The sequence below is a fragment of the Salvia splendens genome, chromosome 4 (assembly GCF_004379255.2).
Source record: "Salvia splendens isolate huo1 chromosome 4, SspV2, whole genome shotgun sequence".
NCBI lineage: Eukaryota > Viridiplantae > Streptophyta > Magnoliopsida > Lamiales > Lamiaceae > Salvia > Salvia splendens.
Genome location: NC_056035.1, coordinates 28,906,169 through 28,930,345, shown reverse-complemented (window position 1 = coordinate 28,930,345; position 24,177 = coordinate 28,906,169). Strand labels below are relative to the sequence as shown.

Genomic DNA, 24,177 nt, shown 5'->3' with positions numbered 1-24,177 from the left:
CGGGATGATAGGCAGCGACCGCTGCCCAAGAGTCAGAAGCCTCAGACCAATCCACAGCGACCGCTGGCCAAGGTGCAGTGGCCCGCTGGGAAAAAGTGGCGAGCAGATTTGCCCTACTTTCTCTCCAAGATTTACCATATTTTGCAACTCTTTTCCTTATTTGAAGTGGGGCGATTTTTCCCTTATAAATACTCCCCAAAGCTTCATAAAAAAGGACCTTCTCTTTGCCAAATATCTTTATAGCTTAAAAGTTAGAGTACTTCATTGTGCAAGGGGTTGAAGAAGGAATCTCATCAAGGCTACAAGGATTCAACCTTTGGGTTTTATTTCCTTTAGTTCTTATGTTTTCATTGTCTTCTCTACAATCTATGTTTTTAGCTTATTCAATCATGTGTAACTAAACTCATAGGATTCTAGGGATGTGTTAGTAACGACTTTGGTTATACAATTCTTTTTCCTATTTAATATCCGTTTTGTTCTTACTTTGTTTCTTCCTTAAGTAATTGGATAATGCTTCACGTTTGAGTGACACATTATGTGATGATTTAATATAACTTGCTACATAATAGTGAGAGGAGGTTGGCGAGTTAGATCCACTTAATAAACACTACAATTAGCTTCCTTTAAAACAACATTGTTAATTGAGAGTGAGGACTTTTCAAGGGTCTTAGGAGCTTTTAGGAGTTACGTATTTAGGATTGACAACCCTAATGCTTGTAATCAACGTTTGCATCGCATGAGCATAAGCTAGGTGACTCGTTCTATCAAAGTAAGAACTGTGCTAGGATGTTGTAGTTGGAATTTGTATAACCATAACTGTGAACGCACATCCATGAAATTCCCTTATCTCTATACTTCTATCTCCGTGACTATTTGTAATTAGTTGTTTACTTGCTTCCAAATTGTTTTGTTTTCAAAAAATTCTCCAAAACTTTCGCTTTTCTAAATAGTAATTGAGTTTTAGTAGAGGATAGCCAGTCTGTGTTTGTTTTCCCCGTGATTGATAACTAGTACTAACCTTTAGCTATACTATTCCTACTCTCTATACTTGTAGGTATTTATAGTGCTAATAAAAAGTGCATCACTACCAAATAAATATAAGTACAATTAATTTAATTACAAGTAATTTAGGTTTAAGGAATTAATTTCCAATTGCATCTTTGTTGAGCCCAAAGCTCTAATTTCTTCTTGGAGTCCAAATTGCACAAACCCAAATTTGCTTCTTCACGCAGATTCTTCCTTTTCCCACCAAGCCAATATGCCGTTAGACACGTGTCTTTCTCCCAGCTACTTGTGGGAAGCCCCCTTCATCAACTTCAGCAAATTGGCTAGTGACCTCCTGGTCGCCGCTCGGATCACCAACGCTACCACTTGAAGTGTATTTGCTGTCTGCCCTATTATTCGTCCGTTTCGAGTTGGAGTCCATGCTGGAGTCAATGCCACCAACCACCTATCGATATTCCGAACCTTCTCCCAAGTATTGCCATACTTGAAGGCCCGCTCGTTATCATGTTGGAAGCCATTATAGCCGCCTTCGGAATGTTAGCTCCACCTTGTGATCGGAACTCGTTAGTTTCATGATCCAACCATCGGGCACCACCGCCGCCAAATATCGACATTCCATCGGGCTATTCGGGTTTGGGAAACTGCCGTGATTCATGCTTGAATACTAGTGAGAGAAAATGAGATGGGGGAACAGATTGGAATGAAAGGTGTGAGAATGAACGTAAAAAATGATTATATACATAAAGAAAAAAGCAAATAAAATAAAATAAAATCCGAAAATTATCGTTCAACCTTAAGGTCGTGGACTAATCGACGGATGCTCTCAAATCAAACTCTTTTACTTATGTAGAAGGATAATGAATTGTTGACTTTGTGACTATCAAAGTTGAAATTCTTTTAAAAGGTCTCATTAATGGATTATTTGAATTTTGAAAATGAAGTGATGCTATCAGTCGTCCTTAAACCTCTCTTTACATTTCCCCGCAGAAGAAGAATGACCTCCGCCGCCTGCGGCCGTATGTTTCAGCTCCAAACCGACCCACTCACCGGCAAATCAGAGTGGCTCGTTATCGAAGACGAAGATGATCAACTCCAAACAACCCCCAAATCACTTCTCGCAACCACGTCTTACCTCGACATGCTCAACGATTCCCGCCGCAACGCCGCCTACCGCCTCGCCATCGATAACACCGTCACTACACCCTCTCACGTCCTCGACATTGGGTACTCCTACTACCCTCAACAACTCAGAAACTTCACCCTTCTCGCGCTAATTCCATTAATTACTCTATCACTAGCTTAAATTGCCTCACCTAATTTGACCTAATTTAACAGAATTTCCTCTTTTTTAGTCTGTAGTCATGCTAACAATGGTCACATTCATGTGATTTTTAGGAGATTGTGCTGATTATTGAGTATTTGAGAGTTAGGTAACTGTGTGGTTTGATCAGGGCAGGGACGGGTTTGTTGTCGATGATGGCAGCTCGAGCTATGGGGCTTTGTGATTCGAATGGGATCTCTACTCTAAAGGGATGGTGACGGCTTTTGAGTCATACCTTCCTATGGTGAAGTTAATGAGAAAGGTTGCCATGGAGGGAAAATTCGTCTCATAAATAAGAGGTCCGATGAGTTGGAAGTTGGCTTGGATATCCCATCGCGTGCTGATATTCTCGTGAGTGCCAAATTTGGAGTGTGCTCGTCTTGTTATTATACTGCTATTTATTTTTGATAGAAAATGAGCTAAAACGATGAATTGAAACATCGAAGAAATAAAATGTTGCTGCATTGCATTTGCATTACACTGTGAACAAGGAGATCCCTATTTATAGTAGCTACATCACCCTAAATGGAGGAAATCAGCTAACACACCAATACTTTTACTAAAGCATTAAGAAAGAGACACATGTAAACACTAGCTAACAAACAGCAGAGTTATCCTTTATTTCTCCATATGGATTAGCTGTCGTTTGTTTAATCACTTTACTTTCCTATGCTGAATAGTCTTGCCACCTGGCAAGCTTCATCCTTTTGGACATGATGGAGCTTAGTTTATTAACTTTGCTAACACCATTGGAGTGAAAAAATGGATTCGTTACATTGTTTCTTCTTGAAGGATATTCAAACAGTTGAGAGATGAAAATGGTGATTGGAGGAAGGATGTTATATCTAGTTTGTGGTGCAATTGCTTCACAAACAAAAGCACAAGAAGCATTTATCATCTCTTATGTGAATTTTTTCAATTTTATCAACTTACAATGGCTTGGCTGCGTTTTTTTAGACTGGTGCATTCATCCTCTCTACCGAAACGAACGAAATTAATAAAGTGGTCAACATATGTACTTACATATGCTGCTTATTACTGTATGTGGGAATGGCCTGCTTGCATTTGCTTCCCCGTATCTGAACTGCATGTGAAATAATGTCCAAGTGTCTTCAATGATACCGTTAGTTCAAAATTCTTTTTGATAATGCCTGGGTTTACACCCTTATCAGTTGGTAAAAAGGCCTTTGTTGCAAGAACTCTTAATGCATTTTCTGAGTGTACTTATAGCACAAACCTGTTGCTCTTGGTTATATTAAACATTGAATGCAGGTCAGTGAGATCCTAGACTCGGAATTATTGGGTGAAGGGCTAATTCCAACTTTACAACATGCGCACGACAAGTTATTGGTAGAAAATCCACAAACCGTACCTTACCGGGCCACTACTTACGGTCAGGTAGTTGATTACACTACTCTGGTCCCAACAATATACATGTTTCCTGACTGATTTTTCTAATTTAGACTTTGTTTCACTCTTCTAAGATAGTTGTCTTGTAATCAATGTCAGCTATTTATTTCATATGTTGTGTGTCTTACTATTTTAATAGCGTGCTCCATGTAACCATTTAGATGAAATTGTTTCATTTGTGAGCTCCTCTATTTGTTCAGCTGGTTGAGTGTACATATTTATGGGAGATGCATGATTTAGTTCATGGAGAGGCAGAAGCATCAGATGGCATTCATCTTCTGCCAAGTGGAATTCCCAACCTTTTAGCTGTAAAAAAGAAACAGTTTGCAATGCATTGTAATGCAATTAAAGACGAAATCAAACTAGTAATAAAAATATTCTTTGATAAATTGTTAGTTATTCTGTGTAATTGAAGTTGACAAGCATCCAACTAAATCTGGTACACTGATCCAGCTCTCAGAGCCGTTCAAAGTTTTTGATTTTGAATTTTGGAGGAGGCCAGATAGTTTCCGTGAAGCTGACCTGCACATAAAGGCTAAGAGTGATGGTACAGTTCATGCTATCATCTCATGGTACATGATTCAGCTCATAGGTCATTGTCGTTGATGTATTATCAAGGTTTTTTCCTTTTTCACAACAGAATCATCTAGGCCCCGTTACAAAAAACTCATCCTCCTTCAGGTGGTTACTTCAGCTTGATAGTGAAGGAACAACATTCTATTCTACGGGGCCAAACTGGATACCATATCCTTCTGATGTGAAAGAATTGAAAACATCCTTTGTTAGTAAGTGAATGCTATATATGACTAGTCTGTCTATCATGTGAGATATATTATTTATTTCATTGCTTTAAAATGTGGCTTTGCTCAACATCGGGAACCAGTTCAGGAAGTAGAGGGGTTTTCTTTACATGTCATACATTTCACTTGACTTTTTAGGAAATGAAAAATCTGCTATGAACCAATTTTTTGTATATTGTGCGGTCCTAGGTTCTGGTGATTGGTGTGATCATTGGAAACAATGTGTTTGGTTCATCCCGAGCTCAGGTCTGCCTGTATCGAAAGACAAAGAGGTTTGGTTACATGCTGCTCATACTGAAACCAGCATTTCATATGATTTCAAGACCTCATGCAATGAGAAAGAAGATGCGGATCTTGACCTCCATACTCCAGATGGTCAGCTTTTCCTGTCGCATGAAAGAATAGCTTTGTATGGAGATAGTTGTTGGAGAGATTTGATGCTCAATGCCATTAAGAACGCTGTAAGATTTTTTGTTTCCTAATGGAGCAATATTGTTTAAGAGTGTGTTTTCCCGTAATCCAACCTCTAAAAAGAGAATACAGCTTACCTTGTGAATGTTTTTGATGTCGAGTTTATTCTGCAGCAAAGTTCTCTTGTTTCTTAGTTTCAGACTTTCAGTTCCAATGTGTTCTCTCGTCTCTGATTTCTCCTCTTCATTGTAGTCACTCTTTTTTCTTGAGTAGGCACACGCGATATCCTGGAAACTACCTGTATGATATAATAGATTAAATGAGTTTAGCAAACAAGTTTGTTGTCCTATGGTTAGCTGGAGTCTTTTTTCCCTCTCTCTCTTATGTCTTTCATTAAGTTCTCATAGAGGATTATTGACTGCAAAATCCTTAATATTTGGTCTATTGAAACCCAGTTATTTTTCGAAATAATTAAGACCCCCTTTAGTTACTCCACAACTTTTTTTTTTCTCTTTTATATGAATTATAGGTGTGAGAAAATAGTAGCTTATAGATATTGTTTCATTCAAATGAAGGGGTAAAATAAGTTTTCTGAAGTAATTGTTTGAAGTGTGTTAGGAGGGGGACAAACAAATTTTGGGTTATAGTTTTATCTATCGTACCTTTATTTTTCATTTCTCGTTTCTTTTTCCCTTCTTTATTTTCAGATCCATCAGAAAGTAGATCCCGTGTGCTTAGTTGCAGATGATAGCATCTTCTTGGCAGTTTCCGTTGCTCATCTTTCCAAGACTTCACAAGTGATGCCATTATTCCCTGGTCTTGGAAATAAGGGCATGCAGTATCTGCAAAAAGCTTCTATTGCTAATAGCTTCACTATGGACCGTATAGAGTTCGTAAGAAGAAAGGAATTGCTATCGAGTCTGCAAGGTTCCCCTCATCGAAAGGTAAACTTATTGATCTTTAAATTGGCACAACAACTTTGGAATTGAGAATTGCTTGAGCTAATTATAGTGCCTGCAATTTCATCTTGAACATTAAGTAAGCTGTATCACTTTCTTGATGCATCGCTGTAACTATTGATCTGCAGATTGACTTGTTCATCGCGGAGCCATTCTATTATGGAAATGACAATGTCCTTCCCTGGCAAAATCTGAGATTTTGGTAGGTGTCAGCATCTGGCTTATTTGATAGATTAGAACTCACTAAACTCTAATCTTATTCGTTGCACTTTTTTCGAGTCCAGTTATTTTACTGGACTATATATATTGCTAATAGAGTAATAGGTATCTTATAAACTGTATATATTTGTTGAGAATAAATACATGTAGTAGTTGTAGTTAAAATAAGTAATTGAGTTTGTTGATTCTAGAGGTTATGGGGATCCCACACATTGCACATTTGTGTTTGATTAATTGATTTGAAAAATATTAAAAAGTGAAGTTGAAATTCCAAAATTTTACTATGCAAAAAGATAGTCCACATTGGCAGCAATGCCATCTTTCCAATAGCCGGAAAAATCGGGGAAGCCTTAGTTGCAAAAATGAAAAATATTTGGTATTTATTTGCAAAGATTTGATAACTGAGGTCAAAATTGTAAATTTGTACTCCCTCCGTCCCAACTAAGTTGAGTCGTATTCCTTTTTGGGTTGTCCCTACTAAGTTGTGTCATTTCCTTTCTTGACTAAAAACAAAACATCCCATCACTCTTACTTTTTCCCATCACCCTTACTTTTTCCCATTACCTACTTTACTCTCTCTTTATCTTTTCTACTTTATTCATCTCTCCTACTTTTCAACACAATTTCTTAATCTCCGTGCCCAAAAGTTTTGTATCAACTTAGTTGGGACGGAGGGAGTATAAGTTTGTGATTTATTATGCAATTATCCCAAATGAATGATACCTATAGGTTTGCCAAATATTGTAAGAATAGACACTTTTATAATAGTAATCGATTTAGAGATGTGTAGAAAATCAAGCTTGATCTCAGTTTTGAGCTGCTTTGTAAACCAAGCTTGAGAATTTGATCAAGTGCTGATTGTGTAGAATTTTTCTATTTTTTCTTTTGAATTTCTGAATGGTACTGTAGAATTTATTGCGCTTTATGCTAGCAACTATGCCACGAATGGCTATTGCAATAATAGTCTAATAGTCTATTCTTATTTCATTTCTATGGCAAAAACTTGGAGCTAATAACTAACCTCTGTGTGATCTTTGTAGGAAGGAAAGAACTTTACTTGATCCAGTTCTATCTAAAGATGCGCTCCTAATACCTTGTAGAGGGTTGTTGAAAGCTTGTGCAATGCACCTTCCTGTAAGTCGGTAACGGGAATGCTTTACTTGAATGATTTCAGTACCAGAGAATACCAATAGCTGATTCCATCAATTATCATGTTCTGTAGGATGTTTGGAAAAGCTGTTGTTGCCTGAAAGAGATTGAAGGGTTTGATAATTCAGTCGCAAATACCACATTGGGGGCATGTGGAGGTCTACCGGTTACAGAAGACAGTCCTTTTCTGCCCTATTTTATTTGGCAGTACGGTGAGACAAAGGTATTCTCATGTTTGTCATTTCCGAAGTTTGATGGTAGCATCCTTATTTGTTTGTAACTTTTACCCCAGGTTCTCAGTGAAACGACCACTGTCTTGGAGTTTGATTTTTCAAAACCAATGAGCCCCTGTTCTGGAAAAACTAAGGTACTAGAATATTGCTCCCAACTTGTCGAAGTAGTAACAAAATTTATCATCATAGCTGTTCTAGGGGCTTCAATTTGATTGACTTTCTTACAGGTTCAATTTCGAGAATCTGGGATGTGCCATGGCTTTGTCCTTTGGATTGATTATGTCATGGATACGGAGAACAACGCTGTTCTATCAACAGGACCGGGTTGGTTTTCTTTTGAGGAAACTCTTGATGAAAATATATCTTATTGTTTCTTCAAAGTGTGCTAATTATAGTCAAGCCAAGGAATCACAAGTTTTCATTAAATGACTAAATTATGCTGTGCTAATCTGAAAAATTCAGATAAAAGACATTGGAAACAATGCGTGAAGCTTTTGAACGAGCCAGTAGAGGTTGGGCACGACGGCTTATCCTCAACAGAAATCGAAGCTTCCTTTGAATGGTGAGCTTATTCTGAGACATGCCTTTCTCAGGAATCAAAGGTAGCCTGTGCTCTGGTTCTTGTAAGAGTTTCAAATTCTCTTCTGCACCATTTTCACCTTTTTTACGTGACTTATTTTGATATGTTCGTCTACCTTAATACGACCCCTAGTGTTCGAAAACACGGCTGGTTGACTGGCTGCTTTGCCTGTATACATAAGATTGTGTACATTGCTGTTCTCTCCTTTGAGCATACAACACTGTTACTACCCTCTTTGCGTACATTGTAAAATGGACTATTGAAGGAAATTTTATCGTGGACTTTATATCTGCTCTCTTGAATTTCCATTTAGAGGTAATTTATTTTATGTTTGTCTTGTATACTCCATCCATCCCATAAAATAGATTTTTTATTTTTTATTTTTAACTGTCTTACAAAATTACTACATCCGTCTAACTCAAGATGTCCACAATCTTGAGTGACACGGAGTTTTAGAAAAAAAATATTTAGTCTAATATAATAGAGAAGGAAAGGTAGCTCGGTGTTTTAATGAGGAGAGATGAAAGATAAATTTATTTCTAAATATGAAAAGGGGACATATTAAGTGAGACAAACTAAAAATAAAGGTGGACACTTTGAGTGGGACACGGAGGGAGTAGATCACTTCTATTTTAGCTAACTTTGTCTCTATAATGAGGTGGATCTTATTTTCCATACTTAAATCTCCTTTTTCTTTTTTTGTCTTCCATATTTTATCAATGTTATAAAAGTATCTATCAATGGTGTTGAGTAGGAAAATAAATTGCTTTGCTGACCTTTGGCAGAGTTTAAAAAAAACTGAAGTCCATAATTGGTACTCCATTTTTAGTAGAGGTGTTTTTTTTTGTGGTATGCGATTTAATATATTTTTAAGTGAATTAAATAAAGAGAGAATAAAGTATGAGAGAATGAAATAAAAAAAGAAATGGGTTGCTTTTTTGTCAAAAAATGAAATAACTCAATTATAGTGAGATAACTCGAAAAGAATTCTCCAATTCTTTTATGATTTTGCTGAAAAGTTAGATAGTAGTTAATAAAACTAACAGGATTTAAAATATTTAACCAAAATATATTAACTTAAAATACTAATAAAACTTTTTATGTATTTTATGCAAACTTTAAAATTTTTGTACCAATTTGCGGTGAAATATTTTTGTACCCTAACTTGAAACTAGAGGCGTCGGTTTTTAGGGCATATTTTTGGCCAGTTAGGTTTTTAGGGCATAAGGCATGTTTTGGGCTGGGCCATTGCCCACAGCTCAAATGGAAATTCAGGCCTTAGCCTAATGTAAGTTGGGCCCAAAATTAGGCTGGCCGTTGGCTAGACTCGTTTGCCAACAATAATTTCAGTAATTAATCCTATGGAAAAACTCAACCACTAATGTACAAAAAATACTATTACTGAACCAAAAGAGTAAATACCAAAACACCATCAATCATTCAAGTAGAGAAGACTAACATTAGTAGTGAAACTTAGCATATACTTTGATGACCGATGAGTCCAAAAAGGAGTCTTCCATCACCACACAAAAGGATGTTGGTCAATATTGTATCCAACTACTCTCTTCCCAAACTTAATTACCTAAAATCAACAATATAAAAATCAATAGATGCAAACTGTTGCAGAATTTTTAAAAATGAATTCGAACTAACTACAAAACAAATAGATGAGAGATATAACCAAAACAGAGTATAAAGCAAAACATACTCTAAGAAAGAAACAATTACGACGAGGTTTGTGACGACTATTACCAGTACGGGATGACTTGACTCCCTTTACAGGCTGTGATGACTCGACTCCGTTCACATCATCCACAGCGCTCCTCATTGCATGAATCAACATTTTCTTCACCTGCAAACGAGCCTAGCTTTTTATCAACACATGTACATGTTTACTTCAAAGATGGTATTGCTTCAAAGATTTACCTTGCAACAGATTTACGTGTAATAAAATTTTAGTTTGCGTGTAGTGCCACCCCAAAATGGGATAGCCCGAAACAGGTAGCTAAAACAACTTGAGGGAATTGGAAAAAAAGAAATCAAACCTCCAGCTTGTCTTCCTTAGCCCGATGATCCAAGGGAAGCAGACGAAACTCTTCAGTCAGTTGAAAGCACGAAGGAATATTTTCAGGCGACACAAAATCAAGCGCGACTTTAGTGCAAGACTGCACAAGATAAAACGTGAAACATAATTCATTTCTGGAAGTTCCAGTACATTTATATTTGAGAAGTACACTTCTGCATATAAGCACACACTATTAGTATCACACCACAAAATCCTTTGTACGTACATTATATTTACATAAGAAACTAAGAAAGCATCACAAAAACTAAATGTTGTAAAATGAAGCGATGCAAATATGCATCTTGCAGGGAGATGAGACGTGATTTTTAGGCTAAACTGCAATAGAACAACGTCAGAAATAGTAATTAGGGGTCGAACCCAAAGGGAGGCAGTTTGGATGGAAACCTCCTAAGAAGAGAACGCTAAAAGTGGATGTAAGATGGGGAAGCAAGAATTAATAAAATAAAAGCAATAAAAAGGGACAGAGAGATCAAAAAAAGGACAAGAGCTACTCCTAACTTGATTTGGATTTTACCAACTCAATCCTAAGACATTCTAGTCAATTAAGGACCAGGTTGGTTTTATGCTCTCCTGCAGCTGATCACGTCTCCTATGCTATACTCACTACCCTAATACCCCTACAAGATGCATAGTAGGCTTTAGATTAAAGGTGCTGATACAACATTAAACATGTGGTCTTGCACTGAATGAACGATATGATTAACGGGACAAGTTTGGAAGCTTGCAAATGAGCAAAAAAGGTGAGGTCGTACTCCGTCACAAAAATTAAATACAATAAATAGCCATACATTCATCACTCCACTACTTCATCAACTGAGCATGTTCATACAGCAAGAAAGATTATTGAAACAGCTAGAGTTTCTGGATCTGACCTATAACTATCTTCTTAAGGGTCACAAGGCAGATTAATGACTTCTTGACTACCATACAAACAGCAACAGAAGAAATAATATACCAAAGATAACTAGAGTACCTTCAAATTTCGGACTTGATGAGGGCAGCCCGCTGGTATAATGACTGCATCTCCTAACCTCTGTATAAATGTCCATGGTTCAATTCCTAGAAAGCGCACACAAACAAAACTCACCAAGAAAGCCTCTATATAAGGTGATTTAAAAAGGCAAACAAGTTCAAAAATGAAAAGGCTGACCATATTCCTCCTTAAGTCGTTTTTTGTGCTCTGTTAATAAGTAAATAGTTTGGTCATGAATTGGATGGATAACCTGAAAGTACAAGGCAGTCACAAGTGATTATCACGTAGTGGTCAATAGGATTCTTATAAGTGCTGAATTGGCAAAAGAGTTTTCACTTTCCCAACAAGCTACTAGCTTGCAAATTTAGGTTTAAAGTATTAAAGAGAAACCTATCACCCATTCAGCATAACTCATTACCAGGAATTTGATATCCACTTGCCGCACGGTATACATGCAGTTGATTTTTCCTACCACCTCAAGTAACTAACAAGCTAATTAATGAGATTTTAACATAATTGTAGTGGCCTACTCAGTCAGAGGACAAGCAATGAAACAACAATTTGCCAAAGTACTCAACTGATAAAACAAAAACGATAGCATTGTTAGGAGGAAATTCTTGAGAATACGCTGCCATAAGTTTGCTTCTTTCACAGAATTAAGTATCTCCAACAAGCAATTGCAACAAAATTAGCTCTCCTTATGTTCTTAAGACAGAATACCAGAAAACACAAATTCATCCATTCAATAAATTTGAAATACTTAATAAAAAGAGAAGAGATGGGATAAAGTGGAGAACTGGATACATAAGAGCAGTACAAGTTACATACAGATTCAAAATCATCACTACTATATGATGGTATTTCAACTGTAAAGGAAACATCATCTTGAAAACAATCAGAAGGTGCTACTACATATTATTTCTCAGTGCATGGGAAAGGAGAGAATGTCGACAAGACAATAATCAACTGTAATTACTTCTTTTTATCCATCCAAAATAATAATCACCATGGATGAATTTGACTTTCATTTTAATTACATGAAAATATTGCCCCCGCAAATATGATCAGAATGATCAAACTTCTCAAGTACCATTAAACAGAACCAAATCAGCACATTACAACTAAATGTATTATTAGTTCTATCACCTCAAACTTTTATACAATAAAATTGGATTGAAGTTGATTTTCTTAAATTACCTCTGGAAGCAGATTGCCATAGATATGCCTGAACTCATTGAAGTGCCTTTTGAGATACTCCTCTAGTTTAGGAACGTCTTGTTTCCTAAAGATGTCCCAAAGAGCTCCACTCTCCGCATCATCAAGACTACCACTACACAAATTGAGACCTACATCCACTTTTCCTCCAGAAAGTTGTATCTGATTGTTCATGTTGGCTTTCACTTGTTCATCAATTTCCATCTGAACAACTCCAAAAATCTCCATTTGATCTTGAGCAGCATGTTTTGCTTTGACTTCTTTGATTTTATCAAGATGCTTAGGTTGAATTGAAACTCCTTTTATATGTGTCAAGACATTAACCTAATGTGCATGAAATTAGAATAAGCAGAGACGTAGGCAAAGTTTAGCACAATATGGAATCAGGTGTTCCTTCAAATATCAAGTATACCGCATAACAACAAACATCTTGAAGCAATTTAAATTGTTTTGAACAAGGTCAATTATATAATACTCCTTCCGTCCCATAAAAATAGCACATCTTAGAATGGCACGGATTTTAATGCACAATGGTAAAGTAGGAGAAAGATAGGAAGAAAAAGTGATGGGAGTATTGTTAGTGGAGAATGGGAACCTCATTAGAGAAAAAAGTTACTAAAAATAGAATTATCTATGTTTATGGGACGGACCAAAATGACAAAAAGTAGCCTATTTGTATGGGTCAGAGGGAGTATGTTTTGCTATCATTGTAACTCTTAATAACGTTGTATGACTCATAAATTCATGCCTTTAATGTCAATCAGAAGTAGGAAAAAGATGATCCAAAGAGTAGCCGGCAAACAGAAAGAAAACTATTTATATAATTGCTCAAGTGGGCAAAATGGAGAAAGGAGAATAAGCTACAGGCCTACGATCTAAACTATGATCTGAAAACTCAAGCTACTGATATAAGAAAAGTGAGCACATACCGCATCAGACATATCACAGTGAAGCTTTGTTACAGAATCTCCACGCCCTAGCTCTTCTCTAAATCCATAAGCTATGTAGGTTTTTGGCCCCATATCAGGTTTAATAGACTGTGAAGGAAGCTTAGTTACAAGATTTAAGTGTCCTTCTTCAGGATGTGTATACTCTTTAAACGGTAAGCAGCTTATAAATTCAAGGCCATGGCGAGGCAACAACTTCTCAAATAATGTAGATGGAGGCCAGTCTTTCAGTTTTAGTATTTGAGGCCACCCCTGATCATCAAATTGTGACTTATATGTGTCCGAATACCCATTGAAAAATTGTCGAACATTCACATCCACCTACAAGTAGCAAATAATAAAGAAAAAGACAAGCCACTCGATCATATATCAAGAATCATATATCAAGAAAGCACATAAAATTTAAGTTTAAATGTCATTCAGAAGCAACTTTGAGGAATACCAGCCCACACCAAACAGATGGAGGAGTAATTAATAGTAGAAAATTATACAGATAAAAAAATTGAAATGAAATCAAGATACATTAAGGAACTGACAGAAGTAACATACACTTGTCCATGTAATAGTTTACAGATATGCTGCATTGATATCAACAATGTTGTTATTATCAAATTATTCTAAATGTTTTAAACTGCAGCAGAAGACATAAACATACCTCACACCAATCGAGGCATGTAATAGCAGTCACATCGAGAAGTGTATCGTGGTCAAGGTTTTTAACCTGTCGGAAGGCACGCCACATAACCATAGGTTCCCAACTCAAGCCAAGGGTAGTTTCCAGTACATTGCTCACTATTACTGGCTCACCCTTTGACCAATGCCACTGGAAATGTTTTAGATCCCCATGCTCAATGTCTACAGCTGACGGAGTGTATAAATTATTGTCACTAGAATCTTCTCGCGAGGCTGCTTTACATGTCTTTTGGGCCATGAAATCATCTCCATTCAAGAATTTTGAACAGGAACAGCTTCTCTCGAGGCATTCAGGGGCACATTTAATTTTGGGCGCATCAAATATTTTTTTTGCTTCCACAAGTAAATTTGAAACATAATCATCAGGTAACAAGCAATTCAATACCAAACTTTCTTCACCACAGCCTCCCTTGGTTTTAGGGGGACACAAAATGACATCATTTTCCTCTAATTTCCATTGTGATGGAGAACAGGGACTATCATCCAACTTATTCTCCATTGTCGAAGCCTGAACACTCTTTTTTCCACCATGCAGATAATCATACCCATAGTCGACATATTTAAAAGATGGTCCTTTTTCACCTCCCTGCAAGTGCCCATCCCTAAGTTCTCGACAACAAGTAAGGCAGAGGTCATAGGAGCACCGTGGACAGCTTCTGTGGTAGTCAACAATAGAAGTTCGACAGTTGTCACTGCATCATCATGGACAAACTGAACCACTTAGAAATTATTGGAAGCTATGACATGATTAAAAGTTCTTCCTAAAACATACCAATAAATGCGCTCATCTGCACCCATTGCTGTTTCAATGATTTTAGTGTCTGAAACTGATACTCCTGCAAAGCCAGTAAAATGTTAAATCTAGTATGAAGCCACTACAAGCTTTGATTAACTATCTTTATGATGTAATAGAACAATATCAAAACTCACCATTCTTCCAAAAAAGCACCAGATAAATATTATCTCTAAGAGCTCATACAACGAGCATCCAACATACTTCAGGAATCAGGAATTTTTATTCCACACAAAGTTACAGCATCTAAAATATCTCAAGGAAGAAAAATATATAAGATTGAAAACCTTGAATCTTAGCCTCGAGTTCTCTCTCTATCATTTGTTCTTTGTTAATCTGTTCAATAAATGGCAGGAGAACTTTTATCATGTACTTAGAATACTGAATCTTCTGCTCATCGCCAACTTTGAAGTTCAACTTCTCCTTAATCTTGGCAGCAGTCTACAAGCAGAAAGTGCATTTGAAGCATAAGAAAGATAACAAAAGAAAGAATAAAAGAAACAAATATCAGAGAAAAATTAGACACAAACTTCAATAGGAACTTCCATGCGTAAACATGATTTGCAATTGCAGTTCAGTTGACAAACAGGACACGCCTCTGCAAAAGCTTCAGCTGGCATGTCAGGGTACCTATGAAACAAAGGCAAATGAAGATTGTAGAATGGCAAGTACAAGTCCTCTTATCAAAGAAAAATAGTATGCTAACTATCTTTCTGAAAAGATAGTGTTCCATATAAATTGTGTCAAATAGTGATAGTGTGCTATTTATCTTCACCCAAATGATAGTATTCCGATTAATGGTAAATGTAAACTTTGGTGATGCAATCTTTAACAAATGCAATAAGCCAGCAAGGAGCAGTATATGCTTATATAAGAATAACATCAGCATACCAGGTCTTTATACAGTGAATGCAATACCGCTTCGTCTTACATCTAGTGCACCGAACAATTTCTCTTTTGTCATTTCTCTGACATTGGTGACACATCGTTGATTCCAGAAACCCCTGTAACAGAAATGCAACAAATGACCATAAAATGACTGCTCAAAAGTAACCACAACTGAAGGGAAATTAACACATGACTAGGAAAACTCAGCCTACATTATCATCCTTTTTCCGTCCAACTCTGGTCTTTGCAACACTTTCATTTAGCTCTTCTCCTTCACCCTTCCCCTTCCCTTTACAACGCATACTCCTTCTCAGCTTAGTCTTCTCATCCTCCATTTGGTCTATTTTAGCTCCGACCTCATTATCTTCAAGTGAAGTTCCATTGTTATTCATCTTTCTGTGAATCCCCTTCTTCCCCCTATTTGATAACACATCCTCTTTATCATCACTGACATTCATCAACACTGTTTTTATCTTCTCCATAGCCTTTATCCTTGCCTGTCTAACCCCCAAGCACCACCCTTCACCCTCTACCTTCCTCCTTTCCTTCTCCGAATCATTCCCCTCTTCCTTTCCAGCTACATTATCCCCTAATTCCATCTTTCCCCCTCTACTACACTCTGCATACGAAGAAGAAGAAACACAATTTTCGTTGTCTCCGACATCGTAGCGATTCTCTTTCATATCCAAATCCCCTTCCCATTTCTCTCTCTTCACCCTACCGCGTCTCACGTAAGTCACCATCCGTCGCTCTGATCCTCCAGTTTTCACGACGAGACCGTTACTTTCCCCACAATCTTCGCCGTGATTCACTCCAAGCCGGCGTCTCTTCCTGACATAGAAATTTTCAGTAAGCGATTGCTCCTTCTTTAGGGTATCGATTTCGCCGTTAATTTCGACCAAAATTGCTTCGTCTTTCGACATTGAAGCATGAGCTTCTTCAACCTTCACTTCCTCGCTTTCCATATTACGAGATCAACAAATTTCTAGAGACAATCTCCACTCTGCATAGAGAAACCAAACGAGTTGTGAGTTTTCCCTCCTAAAAATAACGGGAACGGATCCCTGCTGTGGAGAAATCACAGCAGGGGCTGCTAGGCTCAAAACGCAGCGTTTCGGAGTTGGGGAACGGCGTCGTTTTGTGTGTTCACAATTCAATTGACACTTTCTTCCATGTTTTCATTTCAATCTAATTCCTCTCTCTTTCCGATTTTTTTCTTTACTGGAAACTAAATCAATTCAATAAAAATAAGAAATCTAATGTTACGTATACAAATCCAATTATAAACTAAACTAATCTGTGAAGGAGTTACGGAATTGTATTTGGTTAATTTATATAAGGTAATGGGGTATGTTTGCTTGTGATTCAGACCAAATGTAATGCATACTGCTCGAAGAAAATAAAAGACCAAACAACGCCGTATTGCATGCTTAATTCAATAGTAAAAAAGTGCTATAACGTTTTAATTTTCTGCACTTCCTCTCTCTTCCCAAATACACTACTTTGAATATTTTCGTTTCCCTCTTTTTTCTGTATATTAGAATATAGAAATTGAATCATTAACTTTTTCATCTTATTCTTCCCCACCGAAAAGCAGAAAGGATCACCTCATACATAGTATACTACATTTCTTAATACGCTATTAAAAAGTTGACAAATGAATCTCATTTTATGGAAATAAAAGTTATTGCATTCCATGTGGATATTCTATATCAATAAACAATAAGATTTCAATTCTAACTTTCCTAATACATCATCTACTACGCTAATCTAAAATAAAATTTCACTTTTTCCAAATTTCATTGTTTTTTATATTGAAAATAAAGAACTAAACATATTTTTTCAATATAAGAATATTGAAATTTTAGTCCTTTTTATTTTTATAAAAACTGCTCATATGTCTATTTTATGCTATAGTAGTGATAAAAATTGTGAGCAATTACCATCTTTAAAAAAATTATTTAAAAAGTATGAATAATTAACTGAAATAATAATATTCGTTGAATAAAATGAATACTAATAAAATTGTTTATACTTATGAGCTATACAGAAAATGGGAAAAAATATTATATTATATTTTAAATAATATAATAAAAATTGAAAAAACAATAGAAAAGGCCATATGCACGATGACACAAGTTTTGTGTAAATTAATAGCACTAATATTTTGATGATTCATTTTAATAAAATTGATACAAGTTTTGCGTAAATTAATAATACTAAATTACTAATATTTTGATGATTCGTTATAATATAATTGATACTTATACAAACTTAATTTATAAAATGCACATATTGTAATAAGTAGAAAATAACTTTAAATGTTAAATACTAGGCACATCCTATCTTATACGACTTGGCGATAATTTTATTATCATTATTTATTTTATTTCTATTATATTTTAATTATAAAATTAATGAAATTTGGGAAAGTTGAATTTTATTATTTTTGTATTAGCGTAGTAGAAGATATATTAGGAAAGTTGGAATTGAAGTCCTTATTTTTTTATTATAAAGAAAATCCACATGGAATGCAATAACTTTTATTTCCATAAAATGAGATCCATTTGTCAAATTTTTAATAGTGTATTAAGAAATGTAGTATATTAGGTATGAGGTGATCCCTTCCGACCAACAAGGCACGCGCGACTTCTGCTCTCCTTTTTCTCTATGCAATTTTCTTTTTTTTCTCAAAGCTTCTCATTGCTGATAAGCATCAGGTGTTCAATTTAAATGTAAAATCATCTATACATTTGTCTATTATTAATGTTTTGTGGGGATGGAGACATTTTGTAGAGAAATACTCTATTTTCTTAAATTTATCTTCTCATGAATATATTATTGGTTTTGATTGTTATGGAGCTTGATATCTAATATTGAGAGGAACATAACATTGCATATATTCTGTGATTTCGTGTCCTTATACATTTTCTTTTTGTGGCTTTTACAGACTTTTGCAATAATTTGTCACTATGAACAGTCCAGATACTGATTTTAAGCCTAGAATTAGTATGGAATTTGATAGCTTAGATGATGCTTGGATGTTTTGGGTTCAATACGGAGGAAAAGCTGGATTCGGAGTTAGGAAACATTATTTTAACAAATGCAAAAAAACGGGTCGAACAACATCATATAAATATGTTTGTTGTAAGGAAGGAGTGCGTCAAGAAGACAAAAGAGATTCATTGAGAAAAAATCCTCGACTTGAGACTCGAACAGATTGTAAAGTAAGATTAGGGGTGACTTATGTGAATGGTATGTATAAAGTAAAAGAGTTTATCGAAGAGCATAACCATCCTCTTCATCTCCCCGAGACAGTACATATGTTATCTTCTCAACGTCGCATTACAGAAGTTCAAGCCCATGAGATAGATTTGGCAGATGATATTGGGCTCAATCAGAAATCTTCTTTTAATTTGATGAGCAGACAAGTTGGAGGAAGAGATGGCATTGGTTACACTATATTGGATGCTAAGAATTATCTTCGTACTGAGAGACAAAGAAGCATGGTATATGGTGAAGTCGGTTGCCTATTGAAATACTTTCAAGATAAGCTATCCAAAAATCCATCATTCTATCATGCGAACCAAATGGATATGGAAGAGCATATAACTAATGTTTTTTGGGCAGATGTAAGAATATTGACTGACTATGAGTACTTTGGCGATGTTATGTCATTAGATACCACTTATTGTACTAATCGTGATAATAGGCCCCTTGCCGTGTTCTCAGGTTTCAATCATCATAGAAGAGCTGTGATTTTCGGTGCATCACTTTTGTATGATGAAACAATAGCTTCATTTAAATGGTTGTTTGAAACTTTTTTGGAGGCACACAAACACAAAATGCCTCTGATTGTCTTTACCGATCAAGATCAAGCTATGGCAAAAGCTTTGCACGAGGTAATGCCAGATACATTTCATGGATTATGCACATGACACTTAATGCAAAATGGAATCAAACACTTGGGAAATCTTATGAAGGAAGGATCGTGCTTCTTGACAGATTTTAAAAGGTGTATATATGGCTTTGAGGATGAGGCCAAGTTTGAGGAGGCTTGGAGTAACTTATTGACACAGTTTAATCTCCATGACAACATGTGGTTGAAACATATGTACAGCGTGAAGGCAAAATGGGCATTTTGCTATATAAAAGCCTTCACCCTTGGTATGAGAAGCACACAACTTAGTGAAAGTGTCAATTCTGCTATCAAGAATTGTACCATGCCCAACTTAAACATTGCACAATTTTTAAAGAATTTTGAGCGTGTCTGGAGGATAAACGGTATAGCGAACTAAAGTGTGATTTTGAGGCACGCCAAAAATTGCCTAGGTTGAGGTTGGAGAGTTCTCCCATGTTACAACAACTTTCTAAGATCTATACTGCATCCGTTTTTGATCTATTTCAGAATGAGTTCATCTTGTTTGCAGCTGCATATATAGAGCATAAAGATGAGTCAGGATCATTATTCGAATATGTCATCAGACTAATCAATCATGATGGAGAATGGAGGGTGACCTATGATCCTAGTACAAAGATGATTCACTGTAGTTGTCGAAGGTTTGAGATTATAGGATTGATATGTTGTCATTCTGTGAAAGTGTTTGATGTGTTAGACGTGAAGTTGCTTCTAGAGAATTATATTCTTAAAAGATGGACAAGAGAAGCTAGAACTAGTGTAGTGCACGACTATGTAGGCAATGAAGTTGAAGAAAATTCTGAATTTCAAAGTGTTGAGCGGTATAGGAGACTATGTCAAATGCTTATAAGGTTGGCTAATGAAGCTTCTGTTCACCAATCAACCTTCTCCTTGGTGCATGAAACGATGCCTGGTCTCTATAAAAAGGTAATGGAAATGTGTTCAAAAGAAGATGACCAAGAAAATAGGAACAATGCGAAGATTTCCTCAGTTGTCTCTCATATGATGGTATCAAAAGCATTCAAGAAAAAAGTTGGTTCAAAAGGTTCTAAACGATTGAAGAGTTGGGTAGAACTTCAACCAAAACGAAGGAAACCAAATCATAAAGTACAAGTAAGTAGAATTTTTATATTGTTATAGATTTGAAAATGAGTTAGCTAATTACATATTTTGTAATAACTGTAGGTTGTTGGAGCACAAAATTCATTGCATATTGCTAGTCCGGCACTTCCAACATCTAATGCATGCCTTGAAAGGACTGGAAATTATTTAAGTTTAACTGAATTGTTAACGGTATGACTACTTATACTACAACTTTTGGGTGTAATTTGTTGCAATTTATATTTTTCTGTTTTTTAATGTAGGCACCATTAGATCAAACCTTATATTATGTTGATGGAACACATTCCAGTAGAACAAAAAGCTTAAGTCCGAGATGGTACCCTCTTTTATTCTTTGTTCTTAGTTGTGCCCCTCTATAAACTATATCTTTTCTTCTTAGCATGCACATGTTTCATTGATCCAATTATTCGATGCAGCACTAAATGGAGCTCTGGAGGCACATCTAGCATCAACTATCAAGATCATTGAAATTCATGCTTGTACTTTTTGATATAATAGATATCTCATGCATTTGAATATATATTTTTGATGTAAGCATCTCTTGAAGTGTTGAATTATAATTGTTTTTTTGATATAATAGATATCTCATGCATTTGAATATATATTTTTGATGTAGCATCTCTTAAAGTGCCGAATTATAATTGTTATATCTAATGTTAACTATGAATGGAGTATTAATGTTTTAAACATCTACTCTGTTTGGATTATTTCAGTCTGACTTATTGGAGAAATGGGAGAAGACTTATTTTAGAAATGAAAAATCAGAGAACTACTTATTCGTTCCATGGACGGACATATGTATCTCATTTCCCAAACCATATATTGCATATTTTATAAATGAAATTGGGAAATATATATTATTATCGAACAAGGAATCATTATTTTTTACTATCATTTTGTTTGTATATGATTGGCTATTACTAAAAAATAGTGTTGTGGGCAGGACTTATGAAACAAATATTGTATGAATGTAGGCAGGACTTTTTAAATTTCTAAATAAATCCCAAGTAAATTACTTCTCTTGGTCTTTTCTTCGAACACTTGGTATGCATTACCTGGAACATTTGGTCTGAATCGCAAGTATACATACCCCATTGCCTTATACAAATTAACCAAATACAATTCTGTAACTCCTTCACAGATTAGTTTAGTTTATAATTGGATTTGTACACGTAACATCAGATTTCTTGTTTTTATTAAATTGATTTAGTTTCCAATAAAGAAAAAAATCAGAAAGAGAGAGGAATTAGATTGAAATGAAAACATGGAAGAAACTGTCAATTGAATTGTGAAAACACAAAACGACGCCGTTCCCCAACTCCGAAACGCTGCGTTTTGAGCACAGCAGCCCCTGCTGTGATTTCTCCACAGCAGGGGATCCGTTCCCAAAAATAACTGTGGAATTCCAGAAGTCGACTAACTATAACTATAGGCGGGGGAGGAATTTAATACTCCACACAAATATTCCCACATCCACGTGTCTTATTTTGACCCTACACCGATTTTAAGATAAAAAAAATTAATTGAAAAGCTAAAGAGCACCCGCATCACGTCTCGATGCAGGCTCTATCTTGTCTCGGAGAGACGAGACCGCATCGAGACAGCGATGCAGGCTCCGTCTCGTCCCCAGCCCGTCCCTTGCTCGCCGCGGAGAGGCAGCGCGCGAGACAACTCGCCACGCGCGTTGGGCGCGTGGCGAGCGTTGGTTCGTCCGTTTTAATTTCCGTTGAAAATGTTTTTGGCTTTTTTTTAAAAATCAGGAAAAATTCAAAAAAAATCCCAAAAATATACTAGATGTTTATAGCCGTTTTTTACAAATTGTTTATTTTTTTTTTTTTTAAGCCCCCAATCACTTCTATAAATATCAAATCATTCCCACAAATTAATCCACCATAAAAAAACTCTCTATTCTCACTCAAACACTCTACATTCTTCATCTCAAAACATTATTCTTCTCCCAAATTTAATCCATTCATGGAAGAATCGCTAGAAGAAGATCGACGTAGGGAGGAGGAGGAAGCCGCGGCACCTCAAAGGTGATCTCAGATTTACATCCATCGTAACCGGGAGGAAGCCACCGCAAGGTTGGTACGCGATTACTTCTGTGAGAACCCGGTATGGGGAGAGACCCACTTCCGTCGCCGTTTCCGCATGCGGAAACCGTTATTTATGCATATCACAAATACATTGGCAGCCCGGGAAGAGTACTTCCAAGAAGGGTTCGACGCCGTTGGCCGTCCCAGTCACACGACTCTCCAGAAATGTACTGCAGCAATTCGTCAGCTTGCTACTGGACAAACGACAGATTTGTTCGACGAATACCTGCACATTGGGGAAAACACTGGGAGACTGTGTTTGATGAACTTCTGCAAAGGCGTCCGGGCAGCCTTCACCGACGAATTTCTCCGGAAGCCAAGCACCGCAGATAGTCAGTTTCTGCTCCGACTTCACGAACAAGTGCACGGATTCCACGGGATGCTTGGCAGCGTCGATTGCATGCATTGGCAATGGAAGAATTGCCCTGTGGCGTGGAAGGGGTCATACACGAGCTGCCACAAAGGCACCCACCCCACCGTTATACTCGAGGCCGTTGCCGACTACCGGCTATGGATTTGGCATGCGTATTTCGGGGTCCCCGGATCGAATAACGACGTCAACGTGCTCAACTAATCTGACCTCTTCAGCTAAGTTTTGAATGGTAAAGCGTCGGCCATCAACTTCATCGCTAACAACCGCTAGTATAAAATGGGGTACTATCTTGCCGATGACATCTATCCGAAGTGGCCAACCTTCGTGAAGACGTTCAACGGACCGATGAAGGAAAAATAGACTCTTTTTGCGCAGAAGCAAGAGGCTGCTCGCAAGGATGTTGAGAGAGCGTTCGGGGTTCTCCAAGCTCGATTCAACATTATCAAAGCCCGGCTCGTACGTGGTTTATGGAGAATATGGTCAACATCATGTATACGTGCATAATCTTGCACAACATGATTGTCACTGACGAAGGACATGAGGCGAAAAATTGGTTCGACCTTGAAACCCCGGGAAGCTCTACCACAAGTAGTCCGCCTCGCAGTGGAGTGTATCCGTCTTTGCAAGAGCGGCTGTCTGTTCGGGCAAGGACACGTGATTTTACCGCCCACGCCCAACTCCAGGAGGATCTAATGGAGCACATTTGGGTAAAATTTGGCAACCAGTAGACGCACATGATCGTCATTAGACAACTCTTTCTTCTGCTTCTTTGAGTTTTGAGATTTTGAATTTAGAGAGAGTGAGCGGAAGATTTTAAATTATGTATTTTTAATTTTTTTTAAGATTTTAATTATGTGCTTTTTTTTATTTTTTTAGAATATTTAAGTTGTAATTTATTTTATTTAATGAAGTGTGTTTTTATTAATTGAATTTGTTGGAAATAAAAATAAAAAATGAAATTGAATGAATAGTTAAGGGATGAGAT

At 36.6% G+C, this 24,177-nt stretch overlaps 2 protein-coding genes and 1 pseudogene across 3 annotated transcripts; 2 read left to right on the top strand and 1 right to left on the bottom strand.

Moving 5' to 3' along the window:
- Nucleotides 1-1,907: 1,907 nt before the first annotated feature.
- LOC121799332 lies at nucleotides 1,908-8,375 on the top strand (annotated as a pseudogene).
- Nucleotides 8,376-9,349: 974 nt separating this feature from the next.
- Nucleotides 9,350-16,823, bottom strand: LOC121799331 (lysine-specific demethylase JMJ25-like). 2 transcript variants are annotated; one of them, XM_042198655.1, is made up of 13 exons: nucleotides 15,895-16,823; nucleotides 15,686-15,798; nucleotides 15,325-15,424; nucleotides 15,082-15,235; nucleotides 14,774-14,837; nucleotides 13,964-14,693; nucleotides 13,291-13,629; nucleotides 12,344-12,685; nucleotides 11,324-11,396; nucleotides 11,147-11,232; nucleotides 10,133-10,252; nucleotides 9,840-9,951; nucleotides 9,350-9,669 (listed from the first exon to the last, which is right to left on the bottom strand). In XM_042198655.1, the coding sequence occupies exons 1-13, from the start codon at nucleotides 16,645-16,647 to the stop codon at nucleotides 9,662-9,664; spliced, it is 2,994 nt and encodes a 997-aa protein (XP_042054589.1). In that variant the 5' UTR covers nucleotides 16,648-16,823; the 3' UTR covers nucleotides 9,350-9,661. The 2 variants fall into 2 exon arrangements, with proteins under 2 accessions (XP_042054589.1, XP_042054590.1); XM_042198656.1 differs by having other exon boundaries at nucleotides 9,840-9,939; nucleotides 15,895-16,822.
- Nucleotides 16,824-19,005: 2,182 nt separating this feature from the next.
- On the top strand, nucleotides 19,006-21,213 carry LOC121800926 (protein FAR1-RELATED SEQUENCE 5-like). Its single transcript, XM_042200413.1, has 5 exons — nucleotides 19,006-19,584; nucleotides 19,666-19,809; nucleotides 20,091-20,714; nucleotides 20,787-20,894; nucleotides 21,103-21,213. Exons 1-5 carry the CDS (start codon nucleotides 19,006-19,008, stop codon nucleotides 21,211-21,213), a joined length of 1,566 nt encoding a protein of 521 aa, XP_042056347.1.
- The last annotated feature ends 2,964 nt before the right edge of the window (nucleotides 21,214-24,177 follow it).

What these genes read in the sequence shown, in the direction of transcription:
- LOC121799331 (XM_042198655.1), bottom strand. Translation starts at nt 16,647, where the DNA reads ATGGAAAGCGAGGAAGTGAAGGTTGAAGAAGCTCATGCTTCAATGTCG. An exon ending in GCATGGAAGTTCCTATTGAA is followed by an intron (nt 15,236 to 15,324) that starts GTTTGTGTCTAA and finishes TTCTGCTTGTAG; the next exon opens with ACTGCTGCCAAGATTAAGGA. An exon ending in ATCAAGTCCGAAATTTGAAG is followed by an intron (nt 10,253 to 11,146) that starts GTACTCTAGTTA and finishes TATCTTGTGCAG; the next exon opens with TCTTGCACTAAAGTCGCGCT.
- LOC121800926 (XM_042200413.1), top strand. Translation starts at nt 19,006, where the DNA reads ATGTTATCTTCTCAACGTCGCATTACAGAAGTTCAAGCCCATGAGATA. An exon ending in TGGCAAAAGCTTTGCACGAG is followed by an intron (nt 19,585 to 19,665) that starts GTAATGCCAGAT and finishes AATCTTATGAAG; the next exon opens with GAAGGATCGTGCTTCTTGAC. An exon ending in AACCAAATCATAAAGTACAA is followed by an intron (nt 20,715 to 20,786) that starts GTAAGTAGAATT and finishes TAATAACTGTAG; the next exon opens with GTTGTTGGAGCACAAAATTC.